The sequence below is a fragment of the Brachionichthys hirsutus genome, chromosome 2, assembly GCF_040956055.1.
Source record: "Brachionichthys hirsutus isolate HB-005 chromosome 2, CSIRO-AGI_Bhir_v1, whole genome shotgun sequence".
Lineage (NCBI taxonomy): Eukaryota > Metazoa > Chordata > Actinopteri > Lophiiformes > Brachionichthyidae > Brachionichthys > Brachionichthys hirsutus.
This window is the reverse complement of record NC_090898.1, coordinates 8654341-8681735: the sequence shown is the minus strand read 5'-3', so window position 1 is coordinate 8681735 and position 27395 is coordinate 8654341. Positions and strand designations below refer to the sequence as shown.

At 43.4% G+C, this 27395-nt stretch overlaps 1 protein-coding gene across 1 annotated transcript; it reads left to right on the top strand.

The window, feature by feature from the left end:
* Positions 1-229: 229 nt before the first annotated feature.
* znf385a (zinc finger protein 385A) lies at positions 230-19162 on the top strand. The gene is made up of 7 exons (XM_068747672.1): positions 230-328; positions 5587-5697; positions 10742-10916; positions 15404-15763; positions 17959-18143; positions 18452-18544; positions 18861-19162. Exons 1-7 carry the CDS (start codon positions 230-232, stop codon positions 19107-19109), a joined length of 1272 nt encoding a protein of 423 aa, XP_068603773.1. The 3' UTR covers positions 19110-19162.
* Positions 19163-27395: the final 8233 nt, after the last annotated feature.

The window sequence follows — 27395 nt, the reverse complement described above, 5'->3', positions numbered from 1 at the left end:
AATCTGCATCATTCTGCCCATTTGTTTGATTTCATACTTTATTTTAGTCCAATGGCCGTAACCTGTGTTTCCAATCATTACTTTAATTGTCAAAACAAACATGGTAATGGTTTGGGACATTAGAGTTATAATAAAAAGACCTGCATATCTTATTCATGGCTCTTTTCTGTGGGCAGGAGGCATCAACAGGGTCGGAGCGGCAGTGCCTACGTTCCTGCGGACCCCCACCATGATCCAGCCCCACCTGGATATGAAGCCCTTTCTGCCGTTCCCCATGGACACCACCCCTCCTCTACACAGCATGAGCCTCTTCCACAACTTCAACACGGTGAGAGTTGATGCAAACACAAACACACACATAAGACATCCCTCAGTGTAATAATAACACACACGAGTGACCTAGTTCTCTTTTAAATGTGGGATTGATTTATTTTCTCGCATCCACAATGCTTTCTTCTGTCGTGTTGACAGCTGCCATGTGTTCCACATATTTGTTTTTGTCATTTAATGACTAGCTTTAAATTAAATTGTTTTGATACTTCACAAGAGAGGCAGACTGTCTTACAACTTCGTTAATTCATTCCTTATTCAAGATTATTTCTAAGGCCATCTTTATAGCTGTGTGCTTCAAACACCAGAGTTTGTTTGGTGTGATATTTATTTCAACCGAGAGGGAACTTCCTGTTTCCCCAGGCTCAGACTAACATCTTATCAGTTAGATGAGACCGTGGGGACATTTAACATTTCACCGGCTCAGCATAATGTGCCGACTGCTCTTCCAGACACCATTAGGGAATTTCAATATATTCAACGTTGTACACACTACATGTGAACCAATGCGATTCTTCAACCACGTCTGAGAGAGTTTTTCTCTACATGTCTTTTTGTCTGGTTGGTTTTTGGCCCCAAATTTGCAATGGACTAATATCTTGCTACTAATTGTTCAGCATCTGACTCTTGCGCCAGCAATGTATGGTACAAGGATAGTAACATTAACCGAACACCACATTAACAATAATTACCATGCAGAAAAAAAGAAAAGAAATATAGAGCCCCTCGGTTTTCATTTTTACAGCCGCTAGCAAGGACCTGAAAGCTCCCTCAGAAGTTTTTTCTGTCTCGCTCTCAGGGCCTGCAGGGGGTGGGGGGGGGTGACACTTATGAAGACTGCAGCTCATCCCTGAGTGGTGTTTTGCAGGAGCGTGGCCAGGAGATGGGGCCATAGGCCAGGCTCAGACGACACGCCGACTTTGTTACCCCCCCCTGCAAACTGTAACGCCCACATAGACAAATCAACTTAATTTACTGTATTGCATTAACTGGAGCAGCGATTGACTGACACTGTCACCATTGTCTTATTGAAGATCTTGGGGAAACGCCGGCTTTAAGCTACTACTGGCGCCGATGTTTTGATGTTCTCCTGCGGAGGAAGTCGTTGCCCTCAGATTTCCAAGAGACATCTTCATTTTACTGTAGCATATTGTGCAGCTGAGTAAATCCATTGCCAATATTCTACAGCTTCTTGGGCTTTCAGGCAGAAAGATGTTCAAACAGCTCTCCTAAAGTCTCGACTCTTTCATTTAACCCAGGCATGGGCAAACCCAGGCCCGGGGGCCATATGCGGCCAGTTGGTCTTTTTAATCCGGCCTGCCAAACTTGTCCAAATTATATTATTAAATAAAATGTTATTATAATTAAACCTCATTCATTTGACCTTTTCCCTGTAATGCTACCTGTAAAAGGCCAAATCCTTTAATGCAATAGCTTTCATGTGTCATTTATATTAGCTCACACAAACACTCCATCCATCTGTTCTTGGTCCGGCCCCTCTGCCAAATTTTAGAATCTATTGTGGCCCGCAAGTCAAAAAGTTTGCCCACCCCTGATTTAACCTCATGAATGTTGGGTGAGCTTGGCTATTTCACATTAAAGACACATTTGCGCCAACATTGTGTGATGATTGCGGATATTTAAAACACCTCATTGAATATACAGCATTCTATCAGTAACAGCCCTAAACGGAAATGTCCCTAAGCTGATAGATGGTCCATTAGTCTCTTTTAATAAGTGGCCTGTCCTGCATTTGTATAGATTTAATGAGACTCAGATTGAGGGTTAATAGCGCCACAGCGGAGAAATTGCCTCTCCGAAACCCACCGGCAGTTTTAATGTACCCCTAATGCGATTTGTCCTCTGTCCGCCCGTCTTGTCCAATGTGCCTCCAGACAATGACGATGCTGAATTATGTATCTGCAGCAGCTGCTCCTGATGCTCGTGCACCTCTGAGCCGAACTACCTGCCCTGATGTGGACTCACTCAGGCTGCAGCAGCAGGAATATTGAATGATGTTGTCTAATCATGCACAGCCACGGAATAGAGTTGTTGAGTCTCCCCTGCTTTCTGGCCACCTTTCATCTCCCCCCCGCCTCTTCACAAACTCCCTCTCTCACAGTGCATGACCTCCCTCACCACACTTTTATCCTTACATCAGCTCAATTAGCTCCGATTTCACCATAGCTGTCACCTCTGCGGGCTTCGGACTGAAGCCAAAGTCTTATTTCTGATTGCTCGTGAGGTCTTTATCAGATATGTGGACCGTTGCAAGATGCCATATAGGAAGTGTGTTGTTGGGGTGTTTGTGTTTACAAATGGGTTTTTTTTTGTCGGACGATCGGATGGTGTGATTTTGAGGAAGGTTTCTCTCGCACGAGAAGAGTGTAAGACAATCCTGAATGCCTCTGTACAGACTGACTGTGTATGACGAGCGAGCGAGTGGGGAAGAGAGAGAGAGAGAGCGAAGGGGAGGAGAAAATTCAAGAGAGCGAAACACTCTACAGAGAAGTGTAAGACAGAACGAGAGAAAACAAAGGAGCAGAGAGGAATAGGAAGCTGAGGAGGAGGCACAAGAACTTGAGGTGATGTGTCTGTGAAAAACAAAGAGAAAGCAAGGCAGAGACTTATGAAAAGTCATCTGCCATCCAATTCACCGTCTCTTTACAGTCTTTCCAAGCGAGGCAAAGCATTTCCAAAAGAGGAAAGCAAAGAAAACTTTGCCAGCAATGCCCCACTAGGGCTTGCATTTGAGCTAGTTTAAGTCAGCACTGGTTCCCATCAGCCAACGATAGGAGGCTGAATGAGCAGGGAAGGTGCACCACACACTCCCAGCCTCACACATGCTGAGAGCCAAGCACTCACCTCGAGCAGCAGCAAAGTCACAGGAGGACCGATGCTGCTGCAAGCTTCTGCAGACACAGAGGACAGGACGGTGAGTACCTCATTTGCTCGGAGTCTGAATTTGATGCGTTTGAGATTGTATTCTTTTGTTTTTTTTAATCAATCATCTCTCAATCTGGGCTCAACTTAAAGGCACGTTAAGCTTCAAAGGCTGTTGCCGCGGCATAGACATTACTGTGGCTGCCAGAGTGGTCCCACTGAAAGTCACAGTGTAGGTACATTCCTTATTGTTACAGCGAATTCATCAAATGCTCCAGAAGAGGGAACAAAAAACAAGAGATGATGAAAGACTTGAAAAGAAAGCGTAAGGACGAAGGCACGGGGAATGGAAAAGAAAGTCAAATAAACACCTCAAATCAGGGTGTTGACAGATTTACGTGCCATTTCTCCACAGAAAGGGCTCTGTGTTAACAAAAGGTATTTGGGCGTTTTGGTCTTTAGGTCCTGCGGAGCTGTTGACTTAACCTCGGAGTGATGCTGCGCCTTCCTTACTCATTTCTACGAGAGCCGTGTCATCCAGAAAGCTCCGACACACACACACAAACGTTTTCAGCGAGTACATTTGAGCTGTTAAACTAATTTAGCCGTACACTGTTAATACAGGAAATGCTCAAAGTTGCTGAAAGTGAGTTCAGGAAAAGGCCCTCGACTGCTATGCTCATTTTTCATGAGGCTATGTTTTGGAACGCTTTGGAATAAGAGGTCATGGTGAGCTGCTGCTTCCAAAAACACTTGTTGGCAGCTGGAAGGCAGACGGGTTTTTTTAACCGTTGAATTAACTGGATATATTAGAGCTGACCCAGAGTACTGAACTGGGAGGGAGAAGCCCATGACTCATGTGTGCACTTACTCCACCTATGCCTGTTTAACATTTGTAAAACTTTTCTCGTAGGGGTGATGACATAACAGGCATAAAAAAAAAAAAACATGCAGTACTTTAATTAAGGTTTGCCTTCAGTGTGACCCAGAGGTGCAAGTGGCAAAAGATTTCGTGAAAAAGCCGAGACAGATGCTTTGCTGGAAAGCGTAGTCCCAGCTGAGCGAGTTGCTCTGACAGTCGAGCATCGGGTCCTTCATCTGCTCATCTGAATTCATAGAAAGACCAGCAGAGTCTGAATTCTGCTCTTTATTGGGAGAGAAAATGAGGAAGTCACTCAATATGGCGTGTGAGAGTCATGAGAATGGGACATGAGATATACGAATGTGCGATGTGAGAATGTCCGGCCTGGGCCTCATCTTCTCGCTCGCTGGAATCTTTCCCGCTTTTCTGTATCTGTCCTAATTCATCTTTCTCTCCCACCCCCTCACCCATACGCGTGCGCCTCCAGATGGTGCGTCTCTGTGCAGTCATGTCACACAACTAAATGTCTCCCCCCCCCACACACACACATTCCTTTCTCCCTCTGTTCTCCCTGTTTCTAAGGAGTTGCCAAGTAACAAGCAGCATTCAGAAACTCAAATTGTCCGTGATTGAGAATGAGAATATTTATTTCCGCTGCTCTTTTTTCGACCCTGCCTCTTCTCCTCTGCGCCGAGGCTCTGGGAGCAATGTGGCTTCAGGGAAAGCTGGTGCTGAAATTAAATGCAGTGACGAGCCAAATTGAGTAATTTAGAGTGTGTTGTGCTCTCCAAGCCGACAGGTTTGCATCAGGCTTGGAGGACTCCCTGGAACATTCCGTCACTGCCACGTGAATTCAAATCACACAACATCAAGTTCGTTTGCCTTCACAGCTTTTTCTAACCCTGAAAACGACAGATCTTTTTTTTTTTTTGGCCTGCTTCAGACTCTGAACTTAATGCTGAGGCCGTTTAACACTGATTATCCTATAAACATAGATTTAGTGACTGAGCCCTTTTTTTTTAGATCTGTTCAGGCAGGGTCTTTTGTGTCTGGTGCAGAGTTTAAATACGGGGGCTTATCCACCAGCACATCGAAGCGCTGCTAAACCTCTCCAGATACATTTATACGTGGTGCTTAGCACAACACGCACGATGGACGTCCCAGCTGAAACAATTAGGTTGGGACCAGAAGCGTGTGTCTGAGTTATGTGCTGTCCGCGCTGTGCTGCAGATCACAGACGTGCAATAAACACATGGAAAATGCTGTAGACTTTGCTTGTTTACTTCATTCCACCATTTTTGTTCCAAGGCTTTTTGGTTTAGGCTCTGACGCAGAAAGCTGGTTAACACATACATCATCATGACTGACTGGCCGATTGAATTGTAGCAGCGGGACATCTGGAGCACAGAAATGCTGCAGTAGTAGTAGTGGACGTACATGAATGATAGCTCATGGCGGTAGTTTTGACTGTTCTCTCTCTCTCTCTCTCTCCCTGGACATTTCCCTGTCAGATGGACCCGGTGCAGAAGGCGGTAATAAACCACACCTTTGGAGTCCCACTGATGAAGACCAAGCGGCCAGTCATCTCCTGTAACGTCTGCCAGATCCGCTTCAACTCAGAGGTACAGGAGCATGACAAAAACCCAACACGGGATATCGGCTTCTCCCGCGTGGCATTGAACGCGCCTCATCTCGCTGATCGCTCGCACACATCTGTCACATCGTGCAGGTTTTCTCCAGGAATGTTTCCATCCTGTTCCCATGGATGTGGCATTTGTCTTTGGGTTGTGTTGCGTCAGCTGTGACCCTGTTGGAAGTGTTTTTGTTTCACTTGCAGTCTGTTGAGGGTAGTGGAAACAATAATCACTGCAAGCACAAAATCTCAAGGGGCTGCTGCAGAAGCCAAGGTTGAGCATTTTGTTTTGCTGCATTTCCATGCGAATTCTTCTGCATCAAGCTTAATTATTGTCTTGAACATGTGTGCAGTGAAGCTCTCATTAGCTTGTCACGTAGTGAAGAGCGTGTTCACTGCAGCTCGGTGTTTTTTCATGGTTCTGTTAATTAATTCGAATCAGTTTCACCTGCTTCTATCCATATGGAACAGTTTGAATATCTAAACTCATAATGGAAGTTTAATGATACTTTATACCCATGGACAACTTGCATATACTACTGTTAACAATTGAACAAAACAAAACAATTATATGAAGTATTTTGTGCCAAATGATCCCAACCCAATTTGAGTATTTCCATGCCGCTGAGGACAAATAAAATAGACATGAAAACAAGACAAATTTCAGGATATATGCAGCATATACTCTGGTTGGAATCGTCTTTGTTCGGTGGTGCAGACATCAGGACCGGGGCGTGCAGGACGCAACGTTAAGGAGTGGACGGATGCTATATATACTCCTCAGGTCTGCAATCATGGCTCCATGTGGTCAGGGAGCTGCAAGGCTGTAATCTTTAGTCTGCTCTGCGCAGAGCCTTCTGCTCTATGTCTTCATGAGCTCGGGAAACACTTAGACAGAGATGTTTATATGAGGAAATACTTTGAGCACCACAGTCAGATACAAGGATATAAGACACACAGTCGATCCGTGAACGGTTTCATGGCTTAAATGTTGAAGTCAACAGTCAACATGTTGATTTGCATGGCAGAATAACTGGAAAGCATTTACAGAGTGAGTTGATAGATGCCGCTTCAAGCGGCATGTCACGCTTCGCCTCTCAAATACTGTCTGTCACTTTCTGGCATGATCCTGGGAGTGATATCCAATCATAATCTGGCCCTGCTGGAGAGATTTCTTCTCCTCATGGTGCCATTAAGACTGTAAATCATTTGGAGAATGGACTCGACATGACAGGGTGGCACTGTGGAGTCGTGGGTGGCACTGTTGCCACACAGCAAGAAGGTCCTGGGTTCAAATCTACCGGAAGACCTGGAACTTTTCGGTGTATTTTCCCAGTGTCTGCATGGACTCATGGAGATTTTAAAACTGTCATTCCAAGCCAATCAGCGCTTAAGGAAGGCAGGAAATGTTGTCACATGTGTCTTGTCTAGTTTGAATCTCCACATTGCATGTTCACCAACTAAAGACATGTCTTTCCAGGGTCAATTTATGTCCCAACTCTGTAGAGTATGAACTTTAAATCATTCTGTCTCCACAAGATCGCTGACAGCAAACTCTGACAGGCAGCTTTCTGGTTTGTGACTCCTCTAGTATGTTTTGAGCATTTCTCCACATCGCTGCTTCAAGTGTCTCCAATGGGGTTTATAAAATAGTCTTCCTTAAAAGATGCAGTTTAAAATGCATAGAGTAGATTAGAGATATATCAATGTTTATATAATTGTTTGTTGCAGGGTATATGGTAAAACTAAAAACATAAAAAGTTGTTGTAGTTCTTGAAATTTTCCTTGGGGGTATAAGAAGAGAATCAATCTGTATCAATCAATATTGATGAAGGAATGTGTGACAGATCTATGTAAAGTAAGATCATCATAGTGCGCAACAACCATTCCTCTGCTTATAACATTTTGTTATAACATGAGGACTATTACAGGATTCTGTTCTTATGTTGCCTGGAAGCTGTTTTCTAAATTCTGTGTTTACTGATATATTTCGTGGGTTTAAATATACTCTCTCTGTGTGCTCGATGTATCAGGTGACACCTCCAACACAGCAGTTGTGCCTTTAATTCCTGACAGAAAAGTGACACATGTGCACATTCCTTTGAGTGTCACCTGGAGTGCTCAAGAGAAAAGAGTCCCCTGCAGTATATAGGCAGTGTAAAACTGTGTGTAGATTGTGCTTTTCCTACTGAGCTCAGCTGGAGAAAAACAGGCCTTTATGTCGACAACAAATGACTCTCCACCCACACGGTTCTATTTTATGTACTGCCAAGTAATACAGCGGGAATCACTTCGAAGAATCCCGAGCTTCCTCAGTTTTTCTGCTCTCAGAAAAAAAATTCATTCTTGCATTTGATGTTGACATTTCGCCTTTTTCTGTTGCAAGTGTATCAACCCAGTCAAGGTTATTGAGGTCAAAGCAAGTGATTAGTGCCTATCATGTAATGATCAATTCATTTGTCTACAAAGGCTACAGCTCTTCTTCTCTGCTCCCCTCATTTCACGCATCGTTTTACCACCATTCATCTTTACCACGTGATTTTTCTCTCTTTGTCTGCCCATCTCTCTCTCTCTCTCTCTCTCTCTCTCTCTCTCTCTATCTCTCTCTCTCTCTCTCTCATGCTGCATTATTTACAGCGTGGAAGTGCCTAAAATTGCCTGTCACTATTTATTATAAGATGCATTTGTCAAGGGCATGGATTAGTCTCTGGGGTCTGACAGCCCCAGTGGAGCTTGGGAATGAGGGAACGAGGTGGCATAAAGGGGGGAGGAGATGGCAGAAAATGATGAGGAAGGATTTGTGCACTGCGATCCCTGCAGCATGTGGTGTTCAAGGTGGTTAATGCACAGTAACCTTGGTGGCGTACTGCTTGGGTGATATCACAGGTTCTGCTGCACTATGCTGATGTCACAGCTGCTGCAGCAGAACTAAGTCTAGTCCCCCCCCCAAAAAAACAACACACATCACCACCTCACTTTTAACTTCCTCTACTTTTTTTTTCTTCCTCACTGAGCTGCAGCTTTAGATATGCTGCAAGATCACAACTTGCTCAGTTTGAGCCTCTTGCATAATGAAACACGGGCGTCACAGGCGTGCGGCGTTTCCTCTCGCTGAGATTTCCTTTGCTTTTATCGCTCTCTGTATGACTTTTTTACATCACCTGTTTTGTCTTGCCTGGCTCGGCAACGACTCTCCTTCTTCGTCCTCAACTCATTCTCTGCTCCCTCTCTCCATCAGGACCTTACATGGATACTTTGATGCTTGCTGTTGATCCCTTTGGCATGGCGCCGCCATGTCTCTGTGTCCTCTTCACCATGCACCACCATACCTTTGCATGTCATGTCATTCCTGTTTTCTCGTCTCAGATGTCAACTCTCTTTTTGTAGCCCCTGACCCCTGTGCTCACGCCGTGATCTGCAGGCTTTGAGAAAGCAGCTTCTTAAGATCCCTTTGACAGGATCCAGTTTCACGGGCTCAGCTAACTCCAGAGCACCGTTTGTCATCATTATTGAGATATGTGTGATCTTTTAAATCGCTGCAGCCCCTGTTTCACATCTTGGATGCCATCAGGCACACACATAGAGCAAAAGTAAATACCCAGGCTCACACATGTTACTCTTCAACCCTTGCCTCCTTTGCCTGAGCTTGTTGTCAGTGAGATATCAGTTAAATTCCCTGAGGATTTCATCACCTATTGCAGCTGTTGTCCATACTCCAGGATCATGTATATCCCTGGCAACGATGTCTCTTCCTGGCAACGAACTGTAATCCAGCCACTTAATAATCGTTTTCATCATTGGTCCCACGGTATGACAATTACTCCACTAGTGTAGCACGTGGAATGTAACATCTGTCGGCATAGCAGGGAGCCGTCTCAATCAAAGGCAGTACTGACATAATGTCTCTGTTTCAGCAAGGAGCCGATTTGTGTATTTAATCGAGGGACTCTAAGGCCGTGATAGACGGGTGATAAAAACCAGATGGCTTCATCTTCATGAAGACCACCTGCTCACTTGCGTGCTTGCCTGTGTGTGTTTTTTTACCTTCATTTCTGTAGCCTGTTAAGCTGGACCACTGGTGAATGCGCCGTCCAGCATTCCTGTTTCTCTTCCACCATCTTGTGCAGGAATTGGATACCTCTGCGCTGACACACAAACATATGCCTGGACTAAAGACCCCCCCCCCCCCCCCCCCGCCCGATGTCCCAGTAGTCTCCTGATGAATGATTCACCCCTGGTGTTTACTCTCTGAACAAGCACATTAGCCAGTAGCTTTGCCTTTCATCGGGAGATCAGCTGCACGACCTTCGGTAATAGATCTCTGCGAGTGTCTTTCCATCACTGGAATGCAGGATGAACTCCAGTCCCTGAAAACCATCCAGTCTGAGAGGCTGCATCCCCCAGTTCATCTTTTTATGAGATATTACAGACAGGGGCTTTGCTGCATGTGTATTTAGAGTATGACAATTCCACAGCAAGCTATTAAGTCTGAGAATATGCAAGAGCATGACCCCTTTCAGTTAGCAGCTGATGCCAATCACAGTGTTGTGTTGTAGGAATCGACAGTCTGTGAGTTCAGCGACCTTTGGCCTGTCTCTCAGCATGGCTGTAGAAATGAATGCTGAAGCCAAGCTAGTGCTCTCGGAGTTTTTCAGAGGTTCGGGAATGTGGGAGGTTGTATGTCAAAACTTTCAGCTGAGCATTTGGGTCCAAAGTAGAAAAGCACAGGTTCCAAAAAATATTTTAGATTTAACTGCATGGAAATGTATTGTTCATATGAAAACCCAGCATGGATTTAATTAAGATACGAGGGGGGACAGACAGGTCAAAAATATAACATCCACATCATTGAATCGTTGTATTCCTGCTTGTGAGCCATCCATATATCCACTCAAGTCCCCAGAGAATATCAAATAACATGCTATCATAATGCATGCATGGAGCACAGCGAGTCTGATCCAGCCCGTGACGTTTAATTCGCCTGTTGGCATCCGATGTATGACATGCTTCTTTTTTTTTATGTTCTCTTATAGAGCCAAGCAGAAGCTCATTACAAAGGAAACCGTCATGCCAGGAGAGTCAAAGGCATCGAGACCTCCAAGAGTCGCCCTCAGGAAGGAGACAAACCTCATTCACTGCCCCCCACCTCCTCCCCATCTCCCCCTGCAGCCCCTGGCAGTGCCCCAGACAGCGAGCCCAGCAACGCGGGTGAGAGGACATAAAACACTAACAGGAGAAGCCGAAGAGGTGCTGATGGGGGTTTTGATGAGGCACTACGAGCTGAGTGCATTACGACCCCACCGCCCAGTATAAACCAGACCGACCACAGCAATGTGTTTTTAGCGTAGCAACTTGAAGCTGTTTCGGTGTCCATACATTTTAGGCACAGCATCAGTGTTGCATGTGAACCTGGTAACAGGGCAGGCCTATTTCCCAGGAGACCAGCAGCACTGTGCGTATGTTGTGTTTGCTGTCACGCTACCTGAGCCCAGGGAGGTGGTGATGATGGAAAAGAATACAGATGGCATCATCATCGTTTATGTGTCTGGTATAGTCCAGGATATGAGCCAGCTTTAGATCTGATATGACAAAGCTGATCTGACTTTAATGAGAATTAATCGCCTGTTGGCAGATTTATTTATAAGCGAACACGAAGGTCAAAGTGCTAACTTCCTTTCTGTCTGTGCTCACTCAATATTTTCTCTCTCTCTCTCTCTCATCTTACTATTTCAAGCTAGAATTTAGACGCTGGCTATTGTGCGCATCTGCAATGACCCATTCTGTCTGCTTGACACACAAGGCAGTGAAAACCATGTCTTGTTGACCTCTAGAAAGCTTTCTCTAGCTGACCATTTACCACACACTATATATATAAAAAAAAAAGGACACAGCGAATACAGTGAAAGAAAAGAGAAAAGTTGTCTGTGAAAGGGCAAAACAGATGCCTCAGTATTATATTCCCTAAATAAGACGTAATTCTTATTCTGTCCGTATGAATCCATTTAAATGCTGGCAGTTATCAGAGTGCAATAAGAGGGCCAGTCACTTTCACGCTCCTTTCCATATCGGGGATCTGAGATCATCCCCAGGCCAGCTGCCATCAGTGAGATGTCCAAGAGCCCGAGGAGCCAAAACAAGACTGTCATGATCACGATCTGAAAGCAGCAATATGTGAAAGAATGCCTTTTTCCATCCAAGCCTCTGTCTCATGACCCTGGAACCTTGTCTCTTCCTCGACTGCCTGCAGGCTTGCTTGTGTGTGTGTGTGTGTGTGTGTGTGTGTTCATATCCTCAGTGCGATCCTGTCCTTTTGCCCTGTGGGTCTCATGGAACAGATCTCTGGAAGCAAGCAGCTGTGCATGGACTCAACTGGGAAAGTAGTGTGTGGAGAATGGATGCTGGGATTTGGCCTATGGGGAGATTAACATTGGTCACTCGGGGGTTACTCTGGAAGTAGAAAAATATACACAAGCTATAGACACATAGCATGCTCACTCACACTCAAACATAAAGTCCAACAATGTGGTCAGGCCCCTTCAAGCATGACACACAGATGTGGATGTGGTTATTTTACCGAGCATCACTTTCTTCTGAGATATTAGAAGGATTCCGAAATAGTACCAAGCAGTCTGCCATTGCTGGCTTATCATTAATCTGTCACACACACATAGAGACCTTGCTGAGGACTACAGCAGCAAAATGTTGCTGGTGATTTACTGTGTGATTACTGCTAGCTATTTATAGCTCTCACAGCAGGTCATACGTTTTACAGCCCTCAAAGAGTTTGTGGTCGGAGTTGACACTAAATAGGAGGCCTGTGGCTTTAAGGGATTTTGCCTCATGAGGGTTTGACTCAGCTGGTGGGTGATGGAGGGGCAGCTGTTTAGAGACAAGCTCTCCTCTTCCCTCTTTCCTCCCCCTTCGCTTCATCCCTCTGCTGTCTGACACTCCCCCTCCAATGAGGGCCGCTGATAAAAAAAAAAAACTCGTATTATTGCACCGTTTAGAACTTTAGACAAACACTTGCATATACACAAACACACGCACACACACCTACACACACCCTTAAGGTCAATTGAACAGATGACTTTCGTGTGAGGTCTAGGGTTGCATGTGATGAAGACTGATGATGACTTCATATTAAGTTACTCAGAGCTGAAACAAAATTTAAAAGGAAATAAAAAATCAAGCTGATCTAATATAATCAACGTAAATACACTTATTACACATTGGCTGTGTGTGCGTAGGTGTGTGTGTGTGCACGTGTGTGTGTGTGTGTGTGTGTGTGCTGGTGTGACCTGGAGTTTGGATTCAGGCCAGACTGTGAAAAAGGCACCAACTGTATTATGAATGAGGTTCACCTCTCATATAGTAACAGCGTTGGGTTTCGCTGCTCATTAATCTTTAAGAGGGCCTGGGGCGGGGGGGGGGGGGGGGGGGGTAATGGTGGCCAACAGATCCCCAATCTCCCCCTCTAACACACACACACACAGATTCTGCTGTTTTTTCTGGAATAGCTTGTTGACAGCTTGTAACTTAGGATAACACTAACCTCACTCGTGGTGTAGTTTGGTTTGGATTGCACAGCATTGATTGAATATTTGCATAAGCGAAGATACACAGAGATAAATCAATAAACACTTTTATTAATCCCTTTTATTGAAAGCATCAACAAGCATCAGCGCATGAAGTCCCCCCTGCAAACAGGACTGATTTCTCCAATGAGCTGTTTTACCATTAACTTTACATTTTATATAAAGGCTGTGTGGAGCTGCTGGCCCTGTGGAATCACTCGCACTGTTTGCATAATGAAGGTTTCCTGCCATCGGAGCTTCTGATTATATTGCCGACCAACAGACAAACTAGAGAAACTCGAGGAATCAGACTAAACTTTCAGTCATACAACAAATTGGAGCATCTTTAAAGCTGAAGTTGAATTACTCTATCAAATCCCATGGTTTAATCAGCAGAATCTCTTACCATGGATGACACACTATACATAGATTTAATATCGTGAAGTAGAAATTGGCAATGCAGACACACCAGGCTATAGTGTAAAGCATCTGGAGAGAGTTATCTCCTGCTGCTGGCCTCGCCCAGTGAGTAATACCCAATTCTGTTTGGATATGAGGCGACGCCAGGAGGGGGAAAAAGGTCATTTAACTCCTTTATCAATGTTTAATTAGACTTCCAACATCGCCCCAGTTTCTGCACAGTTTAGAAAACTTTCATTACTTATTTATTTTTAGTGAGTAAAGAGGACAAAAAAAAGAAAGACTCTGCTGCTCGGTCAGTCGTGATCCTTTGTTGTTGAGTCAGATGGAGAAATGTGGTTATAGAAGCCGGGGGGGGGGGGGGGGGGGCTTTTTCTCTGTGACTTCAGACATTGACTGTGATGCATGATGTGAAACAGTCATGGGATGAACAGTTTGCTGCAGCAGACCTCCATCCATAACCACATGTTAAGCTCTGACCCTCAGCTGAGCCACGCCTGGTTTATTGACTTCTTAATACCACATAGATTCAGAGTGAAAATATATTTTCAGCTAAGATAAATTCTCTGTGCAGCCAGAACTGGAAACATTCCATATGCAATGACAGCAGTGGAATGGACAGCACTCACAACAGCATTTTATTCAGAGATGATGCAGCGTTCCTCTGAAGTCATACCGTGCACAAATTAAAAAGTCGTGTCGAGAAGTTTAAGTCAATATTTGTTTCCTTCCCAGAAAATAGCCCATTTTATTACTTTCATACTTTCATGTTTAGTTTAGATTTTCTTACATTGGCTGTATAATCACCATTATATCCTGTGTTGTTTTGGGAAAGGCTTGCAATCTCTTCCGATGTCGGGGGGGGGGGGGTTCTGAATATCCCACCCAAATTCAGGGGGTCTTCTTTCAGCCAACACCCTATGCTTAGTGAATGCCAAAGTCATTCCATTTAGGAGTGGCTGACCAGAAACATGTGTCTGGAAAATCACGTGGAAGCAAGTTATGTGATGGAAAGGCAAGAAAAGCTTTACCATCGTGCACTTAACCCGCAGCAATGATGAATCAAAGCCGTGAACGGAAATGGCCGAGGATAAAGCCAGAGCACCGCCATATTTTCTTTGGACTTCATGCGTTCTCCTGGGCCAAGACAAGTGTCACGCTGCTTTATTCCCAGCCAGAAGCAGCAGGTGTGTGTGGGAAAGAGTCGGAAGGCACACGGGGGGGGGAGCTATCTATCCGTTTCCTGTTCCTCCCTTTGGAAACATTCAAATAGAAGGAGACCACATCAGTGCGAGATCACTTGAAAGCTTTAAAGGGCCTTGATACGTATCAAACATGCAATTTCTTTATTTATACACACACGGGACGCTCAGTTTCCCCCTGGGATCCTCTTTAAACGTGACTCAAATTAAAAGGAGCATTTATGGAGCACTTTATGGCCCATGCAGTGGGACGTAAAACCGCCTCGCGTGTGCCCGTCCGCTGTTGGTTGGTCTGATCTACAACTCAGACGGTCATCCTCGTTATACTGGGGGGTGGCTCATGATGTGGTTTCACATGAGACGCTTTTAGTTTTCGGGGATCTATACTTCTTCACAGATGTCAGTAGTATTCTCTCCATCTCTGTGTCGATTTGACATTAATGATTTCTTTCTTCCTGTGTCTTTTTGTTGTTTTGTTTTTTGTTTGTTTTTTTTGTAGATGAATCACAGCCTCTGTCACAGTCAAATGGGTCCCTGCTAGCCCCGGGGCCCCTTCCACCTCTCACCACTCCACCTGCCCCACCCATGGACCCCCCCATGCCCTCAGCGTGTCCCTTGCTGCCCACCTCCACTCCGCCCCTGATTCCCCCGTCTTCCTCCTCCCCAGGCTGTGGCATTGGCAGCACCAGCTCAGAGCCGGCGGGATCTGGACCCCTGGTTTCCGGAGCTGCTGGCACCACGTCCTCCAGCAGCCCGTCCAGCCCGGAGACAGAGGAGGACAAGGCCAAGAAGCTGCTGTACTGCTCACTGTGCAAAGTAGCTGTCAATTCACTGTCACAGCTGGAGGCCCACAACAAAGGTTTGTTGATCTGCAAGCTCCGGTACACAAACATCGCTGCAGTGCTTTCGTACTTCTCAGCCAGATTCATTATCCAGTCACTCGTCCTGGGTATTAGATTGGTGGGTTTTTTTTACGAGAAGGAAAGATCTTCCTAGTTTAATTCCTCTCTGTTTACCCAAACTGCGCTGCTGTTGTGTTTGCTAGAAACAAAATGTGTCTCATCCTGTTTGTCAGAGGAACATTTATCTATTTAGCAACAGCTGTGTTTTTACAACATTCTAAAATGCACTGGAAAAGTGACAAACAAAACACTGCAAAGGTTGACAATAATCCCTTTCACAACAACAAGCTCAGAGACAAACAATGAGTCGATCTGAGGGAAGACATTTTGAAATGTTTACAATGAAAATAAATATTTACTTCGTATACTTGTGTAATTACGACGTTAAGTTTTTGAATATTTGCAACATCTTGTTAGGATCGCTGTCATTGAAAACAGGGCACAGGACCTCCTCAGAGCTCTAAAGGACCCCAGCGGCTGCTTTAACCCTTTATGTTCCATGGCCTAAGAGCTCCCTCTGACCTCGTTTCCCTCTGGGGAGTTTTTGTACGTGCTTCTCGTTCTAGGGAATTACACTCTCTCCTGCACATAAAGAAAAACTGCAAAGTCCATCAGGCCCTGACTCAGCGTAACTGTATCCAACTTGCCTTGAATAATGTGGGTCCGGTCACCTTAGCTATATGAATGCAGCCACAAAAAGCTCCTAATCAATTCTTGATCGATAAAAGGACAGCCACTGCCATTAAGGTTGAATCAACCTACAGAAGGCCTTTGAAATAAAAAAAAATAGCTGCATGTTAGAAAGTCCAAAAATAAAAGCATGTGTGCGGGACGCTGTCCTTTAGACATGAGCAGCATGTGTGGCACTGGACGCACAGCAGAGAGAGAGAGTTTTAGTCATGCATGTATGGTTTTTTCCCCCACATTTATGCAATCAGTTCAAGCCATATTACTGTGCTTTTATACAGTATGTGTGTGTTAGTCAAGTCAGTCCCACAACAGCAACAACAAGATCCACTGGGCTATCCATTCTCAGACCAAAATAGAACAACAAGCGAAGTCTGACATTCCAGCCTCTTCGCAAGTAGAACTCCAAGCCTCCACTTTCCACACCAGCATTGCAATTATTTTGCCGTCTTCTGGAACTTTACCATTTTTATACGCCTTTTAAATTATTTTTAGGAAATGGGCATCCTTTATGGAAAACATCAACAACAGAATTACTTTTCTGAATCACCGAATTCTTACATTATCATTGTTGCTGGACTGATTATAAATAACAGGGTATTTGATGGATTTCTATTATTTAACTATCAATCTAACATTCATTTGATGTGGCTTTTTCATTGTTGCCATGGAAGACCTGTATTTAGTCATTATTTTGCATTCCACAGTCATCTGTAATGAAACACGCCCATATTGTGATCACGCAACAGCGCTGAGAATGAACAGAATGTTTGCGTGTTTAACTGGAAACATGATTATAACAAGAGTTCCGCAGCACGGGGCTGATTCAGAAACCGTGTTTAGACATGTCGCTTCTTTTGTAGTACAACAAAAGAAGCGGGCAAAATTATACAATCACATAAATATATCCTCGCTTCAGAAAAACCCGCTTTTAATAACAATCCAGCCATAAATCTCCACCATCTCAAACTGACTGCCGACAGCTTGTGTTCAGTGAAGCATTACTGCCATCCATTCTGGTGCAGGACGGCCATATAAACGAGTGAAGTGCGAACAGGACAATCTTGTCCTCTGAATAATAAACAAAATCGTTCGTCTGTATTATGTTGATATGATATGAGCGAAAGGTTGGAGTTCACCTTCCAGAGCTTCAGCTGCACAGATGTCTCACTGCAGCCCTCTTGTGGTAAAAGCGTACATTAAATCATTATTGCATGTTGTCCATATGGGATCATTTATAGAAGAATGTTGGCAGCGGCGTATTTTCTTTTCTTTTCATCAATGCCCGGATATCTGTCACTGTCACTGTTCCTCATGACATGTTATCAGTTGCAGAGAAATCCTGCACAGTTTCATTTTACTTCAGCAAGATTTCAGCAGATTGTTTCCTTCTTTTCTATTCATCTAAACTGTGGCGTTTTTATTTTTTGCTTTTGTGTGTGTGTGTTTGCATGCATGCCTCCAGGAACCAAACACAAAACTATTCTTGAGGCACGAAGTGGGCTTGGCCCCATTAAGGCGTATCCTCGCCTCGGCCCCAAGCCCAGTGGAGAGCAGGGAGGGGGACCAGTGGACCCCAACACTCAGGAGCGGACCTTCCACTGTGAGATCTGCAATGTGCGGGTCAACTCTGAACTGCAACTCAAACAGGTATAGCCAAATGTGTTTGATCTAAAAAATATTAAGAACCAACTGGATTTTATTAGATATATACTTAATAAAAACATGGGTAAAATTTGGATTTAAGTCTTAGGATGACTCACGCATTTGAAACCTTTTGTGATTCCAATAATTAGTCAAACATGATCCAGATTCTCGCTCATTACAGCTCATTGAAAGTCTCACTTATAATTAATCACAAAACTCTTTCTTCTACATTGCAGAATTTTTTGAACAAGAAGATTATGATACATATTTGTGATCAATAAAATAAATGAATGATTTGCATTTGATTTCAGCACATATCAAGTCGGAGGCACCGGGATGGCATGGCGGGCAAGCCTAACCCTCTCCTCAGCCGACACAAGAAGCACAGGGGAGCCGATCTGACGGTAACATTACAGATTTCATTGTTCCGTTGTTGAATTTCCTGTGACAGCGATAAAACGTGACATCCTCAGATCAGACATCGGTAATGAAACACAGCAGGCCTTGGAGTAGTTACAGCATGTTCCTGCCAGCTTTTCAGTTTTGGCTTTTTTAAATTCTTCCAATAAATACTAACTCAACTCAACGAAAGTGAAAACATCTGTATCAAGGCATTTGTTTCCTCTGCATGTTTTGACCTTCTGGAAGTAATCATTTTTACCACTCTCTATCTCCTCTCTCTTATCTTGTTTGTCTGTGTGGACTCCTTTTGATTTGTAGTCCTCCATGAACTTCTCCAAGGAACTCACCAAAGTTTTGGGTGCAGGACTCCTGCCCAGCCCCTTGGCTGTCGCTGCAGCGATGGCTGCAGCAGCATCCTCGAATCCGCTGGCTCTCCGTGCAGCAGCTGCCACACACCACCCGCACCATCACCTATTGCAAGGCCCCCCTCTCAGCCACGCCATTCTAAGACCCGCCCCGGGACCCATTCGCACCACTCATGGGCCAATCCTCTTCTCTCCGTACTGACACAACACGCTCTGACTTTGACCAGTCAGGAACAGCCACTCCGAAAGCACACTGTGAAGATACAAACATGGTCAAAAAAAGTCAACGATAGGGCGGGGGGAGGGGGGGGGGGATCTTTCAATTATCATCCACAGACAAGCAGCAAGGGAGAGGAGCAACAGAAAATAATAAGTAAACATCAGATCTGAGAGATCTGCAGAATGACTGAAGACAGAAGAGATTTTCATTATGCATTCATAACCCCCCCCCCCCCCCCGGCCCCTTTCCCTTGCACGTGGGCCCCATCAGGGCCATCTCATTACAGAAGAAACACATGCACACTTTTTTAAACTCCTGAAGCTACATATAATGGTATTCGGGGCTGGGTTGGTTTCCTCCTGTCACCGCTGGCTGGTCCATGTGTTCATCTCATCCTATCAGTAGCTTAGCTGCTTCCATCGGTACAAGCAGCACAAGGAGCAGCGCTAGCCTCCACGGCGCTGCATGGCTCCTTCTGCTCTACAGGCCAGACACTCTCCAGTTTGCTACACAAGGCCTTCGTGAGAATCAACACAGCTCTGGGTGACAGGCAGGCGGCAGCCACATCTGAACTTGTCCGGTTGGGAAGGTCACGAGAGCAGAAAAGTGACGAGGGGATTGCACTCCCCTGTCACTCCCTGAGAGGGTGAGGTGAGAGGAGGCGTGGCGCGGGCCACTGGATGGCTTGACCCCAGGCAGCATGCAGGCCCAAACAAATCTGTGTTTTTAAAATAGGCTGTGCCGACAGAAATCGCTACAAGGCGCACCTGCCAACCTCCATTACAGTCAAAGAAAGGCCACACTGAAGGCAAGAGAGGATCGGAAATGCAACAATGTGTTGCTTTTCCGATCCTCTCTTGCCTGATGCTGGCCCAGACAGAACATTGTTAAAATGTAATTACTATTAAGTCTTCATGACGAAGGTCACGATTGTCACGTTTCTCTGACCCTCCGCCTCACTGGGTGGCTGAGAAGGTAGGACTTATGCCTGACCCCGTGGGTACCAATGTGTTGACGTAGTTTCTGCATGCAGCCTTGCAATAAGCGAGAACAGATTTGTGCACCGTCGGGCTGAACTCTATATCATTCCTGCCCTAACTTCCTCCTCCTCCTCCTCCTCTTCATCTGACACATCTCTCCAAAGATTCACATGAGTTTAGAGGGTACATCAACACTGGCAGCCATAGTGCTTCGAAGGGAACTTTATAGAGAGGAGGATGAAAGCCAAAACCATTCTGAGAGAAATGATCTTGAGCCTGACTGACAACCACCCAGAGCAGGAGCCGAGACGCGCCGCTCACAGCATCAGTCGCTTACTTCCTGTCTTACAACTGAAAAGCCATGAAATGCACCATGATTTGTTTTCTTTTACAAAGACTGGTGAGCGCACTTTGTTTCATTTGCTTTGGACTGTTGGTTTGCAATTTTATCACACATTAAAAAAAAAAAGTACATAGATAATAGAAAAACATATTTTTGTAGCTATAGAAAAACTATAGTGTGAAAACGGTTTCATTATGGGATGGAGGCATTGTCTAAGTGTTGAGAGAGGGGGGGGGGACGCACCCTTTTCCGAACAAGATGTACACTGTGCCCTTTCATTGAGAAGCAATGAGCTCTAACGTCTTACCTTCGTCTGAATATTGCAATGCAATGAGCAGTTTTTATCAGTGACTTGTTCTCATTGTGACACGTTGTCTGCAGTCATGTGTAAACTGGGAGCACGCCGGCTGACAGACTTTTCAGTTCTTCCATATGAAACACAAGCCCTTGGGGGGGGAGATTGAGAGAGGGACACGGAGAGACGGGGGGGGGGGTGTTGGGCTGTGTTTAGGGACCGGCCCTTCATATTAAAGGGCCTTTTTTACGATGTTAATCTCTGCCTGGGGGACAGAGGGCGATACCAGATATCAAGGGATTCAAGCTAGAGCTGTTCAACAGGATCAATCTTGAGTTGCATTAATATTTCTTTTTCTGTGTGAGAAACATGTTAAAGTGAAAGTCCCGAGGAATATTATCAAGGCCATTACTTAAAGAAGAAGCTCGGCTTCGCGGAAGCTTCCACCATTGTGCTCTTTTTGTCTTTTCTTTTTTTTTTTTTTGCTGTAACAAAACCTCATTTTGTGAGTGAAATATTCCAGGATCCGTGCTCTCCTTCCTGTTAGTGTGTGTGTGTGTGTGTGTACCATTTGTATTTGAGTGTGTGTTAGGACCTGCTCTCTCCCCCCCACCAATATGAGACAGAAATCTGGCCTAACAACACAGGAGATTAAAACCTGCACGCATTTGGTTTAGGAAGCTTAATAAACCTTCCTGGAGTCCAACTGTGACTTGATCGATAACTAACCTAATCAAAATACTGCAATATTGTCCCTGGTGGGTCTACGAAGTAGCAGCGCCACAGATATGTTTATATTGTCGTAGATATGTTCATACTGTGGTAATTCCCCATGAATCCTCCTCATTATTCACACGTTGGAAATAAATGTTAGATTCCTATTTTCTTGGCAGGTGTTTCATGTTAGCTGTGTTTAGGCTACTAGCCTTAGCCTTACTCTGCCCTTAGCCTCTCCTTGAGCAGAGACAGTAGCGGAGAGGCTACGGTGTAATTTCTTCTTGCCAATAAAGTTATTTTTGAATTTCATTGTCTGAGGGGACAAAGAGTTTGTATGGCAAACTGTAGCAATACCTGACTCATTCTGGCTACTCTTGTTTATTGCAATAAGAAAAATTAAATAATAATACATGTGTATGTGAGTAAAACATAAGTGTAATTTAAATGAAAAGGAAATGTTACAGTAACATAATGCTGGTATCAAGAGAACCTAAATGTCAATAAATCACTGAATCAAAGACATGTCTTCTGGGTTTTTATGAGTCGACCGTTATGTGTTCCATGACTTTTTAATCAAATGTCAGAAAGAAACATCTCACGCAGTATCGCTAACACATTTACAGGCATGATCAGTGCGTTGTAGTCCTACTTTCTAATTTATTGTCCACTAATAGATAGACTTGTGCAGGAAATTCACCAACACAATCTGATCAAACAATAGGATGTATTTAAGGGGGACGTTTGCACTGACAAATGTCCATCTATCCTTGAACACAAAATTGGCCAACAGAATTTTTAATTCCAATGTTACTTTATTTGACATCAGCCTGAATCAATGCAGGTTTAGCCATAAATTCCTTTCAGCTGCAAGTCTGTAGCTTTATTTTTTATTTTTTATCTTACAATATCAAATTTTTCATGAACCATATTAATTCAAATATTCAGGATCACCAAATCAGGAATGGATTTGTACCCAGATCATACATCTGTGTGTGGCTGATCTCATGTTATTGTGGGGTGTTTTGTGTAACTTTTGTCCCAACTCTGTCTGCATTATCCACAACCTTAGAAACAAATATGATGATGCTGTTCCTACAAGGGTAAAGAATCCTTCATAGAAATTCTGGTTCCAGATAAAGATCAAGATACAGGATTGTCCAGTGGCCCAAACTCTACCTCATTGCAAAACCCATTCATCCTGCAAAACCCAGAGCCAAACAAAACCAATGCTGTTAAAAATATTTCCTCATTAGCTGACAAAATGATCAGTTGATCTTTTATTAATGGTCTATGAGGAAATCCAGGATTTGGCCCAAGATGACTGCATTGCTACAATCTGGTCTTTATACCCATCAAACAAAGGAAGGATTGTTCACATTCCATCTAAAGACTCCAGTTAACCCTTGAACATCAGTCCAATGAGGATCAAAATGTTCTATGTTCATATTTCACCATCAACAAAGGAAAGTTGTATCAATATCAGAATTCTAAACATGGATACAGTACCATCTTTGACATTGCTATGGGGCATTTGACATTTTCCTTAACTATTCAAAAACAATAGAACCAATCGCCACAAAACTTTGAGGAAGAAGATTATGACAAAGTCTGACATAGATTATTTCACACAAGAGGGGTCCATGTCAGAAACCACCTCCTCGGTATAATTATAACTCTTTAATGTGCAAAAGTGATTTCCACACACTGTCAAACATGCAGGTTACATTCTTTGTTGCATTTTATTACTAGACAAACAAAACAAGTATAGACGATTTGTGACAGTGGAAAGCGACTTTAAATCACATTCACTGCTCAGAATTGCAATTCAAGCATCAAACACTGGTAATAACCGGCATCCTAAATGTAGACTTGATGGCATCAGAGATATGTGGATAGGTAATAATGATTTTGTTTCTACGGAAACTGGAATCCTTCTTCGAAGATATTTAACGAAATGCAAACATTATTTCAAACAAATGAGGATTTATTTTTCGTAAATGCTTGTTTGATGCAATTTGCTTTTGAGCATTAGTGCTCCCTGTCTTGATGAGTTACTCTTATCCCAGCAATGCTGAACTTCCTTTGTGAGCAACAGATGCAGCTGGTAAGGAGTGAATGGCTGCTGCTGCTTTGTGCTGTCTGATTAATGGCAGCATTGTTCTGTCTGGAGAGAGTTTCTGAGTTTTGGTAATAGACAGACGGCATTTTGTTCCGACTCAAGAGTTCCCAAACAGGGCGACAGTTTATCTACAGTTTGGCGCATCCTCTAACAATACACAAGTCGGCCACTAGATGGAAGACTACTTCCATGACTAGCTGGGAAACGGGCACTTGAAGCAATGCAGTGTCCTTCAGCAGAGCTCTTCATCCTAAATAGCGTGACCAGTATTATTTACACATCATACACATTTTTAAAACTGCAGCGCTTTGAACATAATAAAAATGGCAGATCATCAAGGTATGCAATGGCACCTAATAGGATGTTCCCTTTTACTTATAATGGAGGCTTTTTCAAAAAATCATATCCTGTAAAATATGCATTCAAGACACTCACTAACAATCACAGCCATAAAGGGGTCCAATATGTAAAATGTCTTCTGGCTCTGATCCAGAATGAGGTCTGGAAAAAATATTAAATTTTAACATTGAAAACTCCATTTACAGATTGACCCTGATTAACTTTTACTTCTCATGGTTGGTGTGTAAAGGAGAGGGATACAATTAAGATTACCTCTGTATCCAGATATACCGCAAACTTAATTAACTCTTTAACTGACCTCCGTGCAATTTAATTGGAATCTGTTGATGACTTTATGCGATATCTTCTGCTGAATCAACTCAACTGTGTATTGAATATTCATATATGTGCTGTCTTGGCATCCTTTCTTTTCGACTTTTGCAAAACATTATTTTCTGCTTCCATGAAAATTGGATTTGGTGAATTTATTTGGATTAAATTAAAATCTGACACGTTCTCCAGGTCTCACTGAGGGTGTGGCATGATTGGGATCATCACAACTTTACTTTCTACACAGCTTCAAACACACACAAAAATATGATAAGTCAATTTCATTCTTAATATTACATTTTATCTCAATTTGGCTAAACTGTTAAAATAATAAGTAAAAAACACTTCGGAATCTCGAATCCAACATCTGATGCCAAATAATTATCCATGTAACCAGTTCCCAGTTGCAAATGGCACTGCTATGGCTCAGAGTTTCATTTAATCTCTCTCTCTCTCTCTCTCACACACACACACACACACACCAAATAATTTTCATGTCCATTAAACAAAAGCCATCAGTAGAAGTCATGTGAGCCCCTGTGACTAATATACTAATTAGCTCGTTGAACTCAGCTCTGCTTCTCCAACTGCAGTTAAAGCTTCCATGGTGACAGTAGCTGATACTCTGGATCAACGTGCAAGAAGGAAGTTGAGCCTGAAATAAAATTAAAATGACATTTCAATATTAGCTCCCTAAGATGCGGCTGAAGTTGATAAATAATGTGTGCATTAAATTAAAAACATTCACTTTGAAACAGGATAAATTAACTGGAGTAGTTTGCAGTACCTCTGGCGCGCTAATATGAAATGTTCTAATATGAAGTGAGAATTGTGGAATTGAGGGAAATTTAATAATAATAGTTATTGTTATTACAGATTGTTTAAATACAAAGGCATATTTGATGTGCTAGCTAAATTTCATGAAAAAAATGACCTCCTGTGGATGTAATGAGAGAGATATTATTGAAAGTGTCCAAAACCAAAATCTTGTTGTGGAAATTTACCCCGATTTCAACTGGATCTGTTTCCTCAGGTATTAAAGATAGAACTAAGGAATATGGAGGGACACATAGAACGGGAGAGCCTGAAAACACTGAGGGAAACACAGAGGATATTCTGGCAGAGAACAGTCCAGAGAGTCAGGTCTAAAGAGGCAGGAGCTGATTGGGTGAGATGTGTAACAGGTGCATCTCGTTCAGTTCATCAATGCCTCCGCAGCTGTGCAGGGGCAGAAATCAACCTGTAGCAAAAGTCACCATGGCAACCCTCACAAATGGAGTTTTAATGTTAAAATGTTATATTTTTCCCTGACCTCATTCTGAATCAGATGCATGATAGTGCATATCGGAGCCATTAATGACTGTGATTTTTGGTCAGTGTCTTACAAAATATTAATTTTTGAATTTTTTTTTTGAAAAAGCTTCCATTATAAGTAAATGGGAAAATCTGGATGACAGAAGTATCTGCAATCCTGATCCAATCCGGATGAAATTCGGTGGTGAAATAGAGGTCTTCACCCGACATGACTTCTTTTTTTTGTCTTGATTGCTCCATGACTCCTAAAGTCAAAAACAAATCCACTTTAAAAGACAACATTTTCATTTCAAAGTGTTCTAGCAGCTCAAACAAAGTCTGAACCCGCCATCAGGTCCCCAGAGAATGACAAATGGATGGAGACTGGTAACAACCTCCACTTGTCTTTCACGTGGGGGGCGTGTTGACCCAGCAGTCAGACCTATTGCCAAAGCTGACACGGCAAGCAGCGATTGCAGCAAGGCAAACCGTGTCAGTAAAAAGCACTTCAGTGCTACTCGAGAATATTGCTTACTCCTTCAGTGAAAAAGCGATGCAAAGCCATGTCTTGAAATGTAATTTTCAATGCACAATATTCCCCGATCTCCTCTGCCAGTTGCCAGGATAGCAGTTCTTCTGAGCTTTCCAGTGAACACAATCTCCATTTGTCATGGAGCAAATAAAAATATGCAATTATCTCAGATGGAAAAAAAAGTATCTCAACAATCATTTTCAAATGCTGAGAGAAGAAGTCTAAACTCAAGGTTGAAAACTTTTATGACTTAGGAAACAACATCACAACAGCCGTTGATTTTACGAGATGTGCAAATCGATTTGATTGAGAGAGTGCACGCACGTGCACGCTTCAGTGTGTGCCGTTCAACGACAGACTTAATATCATTTGCCGAAATACCTACAACATTTTGTTGAGACTACTTTGCTTATTCTTGATTTTGTTCTTTTCAATCCTGGATTACGGCATCGATACATCGATTGGTCGCTACATCTGCTTCTATTCTTCAAAATTATGCAAAAGCTTGAGTTTGTCGTTTTAAAAAAAACAAGAAACATCTTTTCTAATAGCAACTTGGACTTTACTTTTTTCTCTTTTTTTTTTTTTACAGTTTTTATCACTTGGAGTAGAGGCAACCCTTTGCAATGACACGCATTTATCAGTTTTCGCTTGACTCTAGCATCTCCACAGAAACCCCAAAACACAGAACAGGCATATGTGAAAAGGCAACAGATTGTAGGATCAATCCTCCAAATAATATCTCGCTCTCTTCAGGGAAATTAACTTAATTGTCACCCTCCACACAATAGCTCCCACTCGGGGCCACACAAAGTTGCCTACCTCCAGCAGGTAATCTCTGGATGCTGGTCATACAACATTCTAGGTGTGATGAAATAAACTTCAGTCCCACTCAAATTGTCATTAAGTGCTCTAAAATGACAGTTTAGCCATATTTTGTTTTCATCAGGCATCTTAATGAGCCTGACTGGCGTTGGCATGGCAGCAGCTCGAGATAAAAGCCACGCATGTGGGGGGAGTGATCTGCAGACCTTCATGTCATAGTAGGGAGTTAGAACAGGCCTTGACAGGAGAAAACTTAAGCCAATGTTCAAACAGTGAATGAAGGTCCTTTGCTAAAATGTGTAGCTGGTGAAAATGTGTTGAGTTGAAATACGCATTCAGGGATAATCGGTTAATCTTAGGTTTAAAGCCAATGCAGATTTTTACTGGGAATATAAATCATCCTAACATCCTAATTCGTTTTTTTTTCCCTGACACTCTTGTCATCAAGCTGCTGTCAAGCTCATCTATTGTTCATGCTGTGCAGGTTCTTGCTGA

Excerpts from the sequence above, each read along its gene's own strand:
- znf385a (XM_068747672.1), top strand. The coding sequence starts at position 230 with ATGATCCAGCCCCACCTGGATATGAAGCCCTTTCTGCCGTTCCCCATG. Across the intron at positions 15,764-17,958 it reads GCTGGAGGCCCACAACAAAG|GAACCAAACACAAAACTATT; the intron begins GTTTGTTGATCT and ends GCATGCCTCCAG. Across the intron at positions 18,545-18,860 it reads ACAGGGGAGCCGATCTGACG|TCCTCCATGAACTTCTCCAA; the intron begins GTAACATTACAG and ends TTTGATTTGTAG.